Source organism: Pundamilia nyererei, unplaced genomic scaffold, assembly GCF_000239375.1.
Source record: "Pundamilia nyererei isolate P.nyererei 1_Seehausen unplaced genomic scaffold, PunNye1.0 scaffold00150, whole genome shotgun sequence".
Classification (NCBI taxonomy): Eukaryota; Metazoa; Chordata; class Actinopteri; order Cichliformes; family Cichlidae; genus Pundamilia; species Pundamilia nyererei.
Genome location: NW_005187551.1, coordinates 1,427,417 through 1,433,904, shown reverse-complemented (window position 1 = coordinate 1,433,904; position 6,488 = coordinate 1,427,417). Strand labels below are relative to the sequence as shown.

The 6,488-nt window shown below is 42.0% G+C and overlaps 1 protein-coding gene across 2 annotated transcripts in view; it reads left to right on the top strand.

The window, feature by feature from the left end:
• The first annotated feature begins 228 nt into the window (after positions 1 to 228).
• The window catches only part of mmp16a (matrix metallopeptidase 16a (membrane-inserted)), a 73,691-nt gene continuing 67,431 nt past the window's right edge, over positions 229 to 6,488 (top strand). For both annotated transcript variants that reach the window (XM_005744902.1, XM_005744901.1), the window contains exon 1: positions 229 to 763. In XM_005744902.1, coding sequence (XP_005744959.1) covers positions 638 to 763 — 126 coding nt within the window. In that variant the 5' untranslated portion in view covers positions 229 to 637. The remainder of the gene's footprint in view (positions 764 to 6,488) is intronic.

The following is a 6,488-nucleotide window of genomic DNA, read 5'->3' as shown; positions in this document are numbered from 1 at the left end:
AGCACAATAATAAGCTGTCCCTGCTTGTTGCCATGTGAAAAATGCCATGGAGCCAAATACGGAAGCCTGCGTGTTTATTTACCCAAAGAGAAGAACAATAGCAGAATATGCTGAGTGGGAAAATAGCGCTTCTTACGTTTGTGTCAAACTGCACTGGCAGGATGAGGACTGTTATGTTTTTATCTGGGATTTTGATGAGGATGGGGATGGGAGGGGGCGCTCGTGCCAGTGTGCACATGCGCATTCGGTGGGAAACACGATTGAAAACGGGCAGCTATGCCGCGCGGTGCAGAAAACGGGCTGGACGCGTCCGCTTGGAACAACGGCCGGTGTACCGGAGGACTGACCCGGGGACTGTGGGACCAGGAGGCGCCTGAGAGGCGTTAACAGCGATTCTTTCCCCGGGGATAACCTCCTCCCGAAACCGCGGCGAAAGCAGCGGGTGCAAGGGCTCGACGAATCCGCTCCTTCGCCCATTTCACTCCCCCGTCCTCTGCTTTCGGCACCGCAAGAGAGACAGCGAGACATCAGCGATGTTGCTGCCAAATGTGTAGGATTTATTCCCGCTGCCCATTTCTCTGTGTCGCCTGTAAATAAAACTGAGCGCAGACAATAAGCTCCAACAGCGGGTGTCACTATGGTTTTATTGGCGCTCCGCAGTAGGAGATGTCTTAATAGCTGCTGTATGGGGACGTTATGCTTGCAGTTGTTGCTGTGGATTTTATGTGCCGTGAACGGAGAGGAGCAGTCTTTCAGTGTAGAGGTAAGAGGACTGATTTGTTGATATCCAAGAGATTTTCCCGCACAACAACAGCTTCACGGTTTTTGTTAAATTAAACTGTGTTATTGTTATCCTCATTTAAAATAATGATAATAATAATAAAGTGTTAGAGTTGCTCTGTAACTCCAGTCCCTTGTGCTGATGTTTCACCAACCACAACAACAGAGCCTTTGTGAGATGCCCAGCTGGGTTGTAGTTCTACCCAGTTCGGTAGCCGCTTTTAGACAGTTTCCCAAGGAATGTGCATTTCTGAATGGAAGTGCAGGTATTGTTAGAGGGTTTCAAAGCTTTATTTCCCTCCCCAGCTTGTGCTTGTTTGTGTTCTCAGAGTGCTGAAACATTGAATTTTGGATTGAAACAAAATGTGGGCTACCTTAATGTAAAAAAAACAAACAAAAAACACACACAAACAAAATAACATTTCCACTCTTATCTAGGTATGTAAACAATGCATAACCCTATGATTTTAAAAACTGAGCCAGCATGAGCAACAATGTCAGAAGTCAATGGGCAGACATTCAGAGTGGGTATGTGCGAGATTATTGTGTTTTAGTGGTTTTACTGCATTCGCATACCCCGTGTCTGCAAAAACAAACAAAAAACAAACAAACTCAGGTCTAAGGCTTCACTCTGCAGGAAGGAGATCTTATGGGGTCACAGAGAACAATGTGGGCAGCCAGATGAGAATTTAACAAAGCAGGGAAGGTTCCTTCACAAAGGCAGCTTGTATTCTGAAACGACCGCCCGGCTTAATGGGTAGTTGAACGTCTTCAGGCTACAAGTGTTGTGCCAATGAACTCTGAGACTCAGACTTTTAAAAAGAATCTCTCCAACTTCTGCTAGTGTTTCTTTCAAGATGGTGTGCAACTTAATCTGTGGCTTTTGCCGTGCACGTCTGCCCCTTTTACATCCAGAGAAGTCTGTGACACTGCGCTCAGCAGCCCCTTTCCTGTCTGTCTCTCTCACACATGCACACACATGCAAACAGGAGCCGCTGCACAGGATCATCCTGGCATGTGTACTGACAGTGACTCGAGTCCCACATCCACATTTCCACATGATTTGCAAGCTGGGCATGCCAGAGGCAGAGAGGCGGCACTGACCTGATCTCTGGTAAAAAAATAAAAATAATAATAATAACCCATGCTGCTCGGTACCATTTAACCTGGTGAAAAACGCATTATTAGCGTTAACATCATCGTTCTCTCGCAGAGCGTTCCCTTCTCCCACGTCGTCCACCTCCACTTGAATCTTATTATCCACCTCCAGCCCTTGCATCTGTTGTTTCTTTGTGTCACTGAATTGTGAATGTGCTCAGCGGTCGTGGCTCTCTTTTTCTTTTTTGTCTTTTTTCAAAGTCTCTCAACTTTAATAAGTCATTCTCAGGAAGCCAAATGGTCTGGAGCTGATTAACTTTGACAACCTACAAATAAATGCAACAGCACCAGTGTGCATATTAATGCAAAGTACCTCAAGATTTACCTGACAGTGCCTGTCAGGTAAAGATGCCAGCGAGCTCACAAGCGTGCTTACAGTAGTTTGATATCTATGATTTCTGGGTTTTCATGCACGTGTGGAGGACTGAAAAAGCCTCCACACGTTCTCATTCATTTGCTAATGAAAAGTGGGCTTTCTGCTGTAATGCGAGACATTTTCTGGTCCCTAATTTAGCTGTCGTCTTTGTCACAAATGAGACGAGAGAGGCGTCGAGGCTGCCGAAAGTTGCACTCTGCTATGCACAACAACAACAAGTTTGATTTAAGCATCAGGTGGGTTTTAAACTGACAAGTTGCTTCAAGTGGGAATGCCCGGCATGGGAGAAAAGAGCAATGAATGAGGCTTAAAGAAAAACCCCCAAAAGAAAGTGTTTAATTTGATCCTAAGGGGTATTCAAAGAAAAGCAAAGTCACAGTAAAGCACATGCTGTGCAGTCCCACTCCAGGCTGGTAGAATTTGGCTGCAGTTTCGCAATCTTTCTAAACAGTTTCTGTTTGGAGACTGTGCTGCTTTCACTGGAGCCACTCGCTCAGCTGTTAGGGCTGTGTTTACTCCTACACCAAGTGTTCTAGAGAGTACACACAGATGAGTATTTCCTCTAATTAACAGGTGTGGTTTGAGGTGGGAGGTCATCCTGAGCCTGCCCTGTGATTACTGGTCAGACTGCGGTCTTTTAGAAAACCTCACCCTTTTGGATGGAGCCTTTGCTGCCGACCTTCCTTGATTTGTCTTCACAGACAAAGTGGCTGTAATGCTGTCATTCCCCCACTTGTTTTTCCTGTTTCCTCTTGCTTTGGATGACATTTTCACAGGAAGGACAGCCTGTCACTCGGTGATAAGAGTAATTAATAGGAACGTGTAACACCTCACTTCAGCACTATACATGGCTACTGCAGAAAGATTTCTGAAAGCTCTTCAGCTTTCGTCCATTCGATTGTCTCCCCTGAAGTAATTCTCTCTGCAAATTGGACAGCGCCATTAACAATGGCTCAGGCTCGACTTAATTTTGTTTATCTCCTTGTGAGTATTATTTTCTGTTTCAGTCCAGATTGATTTTACATGGGTGAGCCAACGTTTTTTGTGCGACAGCCAATAAAGTAAGTGCTTTCTCTGCGAGGCGTCATGCTGTAGGTGGGCCTTGCAGGCAGTTGATTTATCTCAGGTTATTTTTATCATTAGCTCTTACATAATTCAGAGTAATTAAAACAGAGAGATTTCCCCCCTATCCCTGTTTGACAATATCAGACAGTTAGAGGGAGAAATGTAACTTAATATTTTATAAGCGTTTTCTCCACTTAGTGTCACAAATGCAGAGACATGCCGAGCTGTGCTCGGCCACGCTCCAAGTTTGTCTGAAGTAGAGATGCACAGATCGATGGGCCAGTCGGCTGTTTTCAGCTGATTGGCCATGATGGATGACTGGCTGATCAGCCTCTGGTGTATCTGATTTCATGCTGATCTTCTAACACACATACCAAAATTTAACTACACTGGAGATAGGCATTTCAAGGAAATGTATGATTCCATTTTACACTGTTATACTTCCAAGATCACCTCCTACCCTTAAATCCCCCTTAAATGACTATGTATAGTTGTGGTACTCTTGTCTTCTGCTAGCTGTATAGTCTCACAGATGTTTCATCAATCTGTCGCTTCGCAGTTAATCGTGTATTCTTCTTCTGTTCTGTTGTTTAATAGTGGTCGGTAAATAAAGCCTCTATATGCTTTACCACCACCTTTTAGTGGCAGTGCTTAGCATGCTACCAGGTAAAGTAAATGTATATCATTTAAACAAAAAATAGTTGCATAAAGTAGCTAGTTTTCTTACAACTTGATGGTTATTCAGATAATCAAAAATCATCTTAGCTAGGGATGCACCGATACTGATACTGGTATCGGGTATCGGGGCCGATACTGTAAAATGTGTGTGTACTCATACTCGTAAAAGTTAACCGATACCATGAACCGATACTAACTTATTTTGTTAATCAGAGGGTGGCTTGTCATTTTTGTTGTAGTTTTTTAGATTGGCCACTAGGGGGACATCCTGCGTTAAACAGGCACAGGGTTAGACGAGTCAGACTGGCAGCTCCAGATAAAAAAAGAGAAACTGGAGGCTGCTGTAGCTAGGCTAAACAAAATGTCAGCAGTGTGGACCGGGAACAGCCAACTTTAACTCAGGTTTTGGAAAAGCGATGAAAAATGTCAAGAGAAAATCCACGGGCAGTTAAAATAACAGAGGCTCTGACTCATTTTATCGCTCTGGATGACCAGCCAATGCCAGTCGTGGAAAACATAGGATTCTTCTCAGCATACTCGAGCTGCGATATGAAATTCCCAGCCGCCCACACATCAGGGAGATAATGGTGCCAAAACTTTCTAAAGAGGTAAAGACAAGCAGTGTGTGCGCGATGTCAGTCCTCGGTTTAACGGCAGAGTGGACTGATGATCCACGGGCAGATGGGGAGTTCGTCAATGCCAAATACTTTCGTTATTTTGTTTGTTTGTTTACAATATGGACACTCTGCAACAATTTTAAAGTTTATTTTATTCTCAAACCTAATTTGTATTTATTTTATTCCAACCAGAAGTGTTTATTTATTATTCCGAAAGCTCGAGACAGTGCCAATAGTTCAGTGATATTTTGTTAAATTTCAATTTGGAGACTCTGCAATAATTTAACAGAAGTGCTTATTTTTCACTTGAAATTTTTTTGTGGTCATTTTTATTAATATATTATTTATTATCGGCAGAGAATAAAATAAAACCTGTCTTCCAATTCATTGCATTGTGCGTGTGCGTGTGTGTGTGTGTGTGGTAGAAGTATCGGTTTTTGTACTCTGTATTGACAAGTACTCAGATCCAAGTATCGGTATCGTATTGGTTTGAAAAAATTGGTATCGTTGCATCCCTAATGTTAGCAACATGGCATGCAAGCCCCTGAGCCAACTTTAACATGGTATGCTGACATTCCTGAAGATATATCCATGACACAAAGTGCAGGTATTTAAAAGGACTTTGTCTGGGTTCCTTATAATGCTAATGCTAACGTTGAAGCCAGAAGTTTGCCAGTGTAGCATGTGTTGATTCCTAATTTTCTTTGCTAATCTACATATTTTTGTTATTTAACCACTAAGTGACACACTGTGAGATTAATAATCTGTTTAGTTTCACAGTACATTTTCAGTTGAATTATACTGTACAATAAAGCTGTAATATGGAGCACTACAAATAGTCACTCATTTATTATGTACATAATATAAGTTTCCACTGGAGAAGCCTTACAAAGATGATTATGTGTCCTGTCAGTTACAGGAAGAAAAGCAGAATTTTGCCGAAACACTGGAACAACTTTAAGAGAAAAGTGTGTCTGAAACATTTCCTAAGTGTTCGTTTTTCCTCTGGAATTTGAATACTTTGAATATGTTTATATGAATATAAATATGTTATTATGTTATAAAAACATGACCATATACATTTCCATCTGTGTCCAAAGATGGCCGAATCACTCAAAATGTTAATTGTATTGCTTGCAGGTATTTCTGTGATCTGTGATTTACATTTGAGATTCTCTTGGAGCACAACAACACCGATGTGCACCCACTAAAGCCTCGTGAGCGTCATGCTGCCTTGGTTACACTCAGTGTTTCACTGGGAGGCATCAGGTGCAGAGCTGCGCTCTGAGTGTTTGAAGTGTTTGAATCATGCCACTGTGCAACTAGAGACAAAGACAAGTTGCTTAGTCAAAGATAATCTACTGTAAAACAAAGACAGCGCAAAGTTGTACTCCCATCTGTTAACACATCCTTTCTCAGATGGATGAATGAATTAATAAAAGGTGGTTTGGCTAGACTCTGCTGACTGTCGGCTGTGATTATTAACTCCAACCAAGAGTTTTGTCAGCTCGCTCTGTTTGTTCACCTGTTAGTGAGGAATCGTGAAAGAGCCGATCATCATCAATCATAAGGCAGAACCGAACTTTGATCTTTTGTTGCACAGTAATGGACCGGCCATAAGTGTAAAACAGAAGCATACACTTTACATCTTTGTAACAAATATAAACGCTTGTTAGCTTAGCATAATTGAAAAATGAAGATGGCTTGCTTTGTTCTGTCCAAAACTATAAATGCATCAATCAGCATCAATAAACATCTGTATTTACATGTATATTAATTATCCTACAAACTTGAACTGGAATGTATTGTTATAC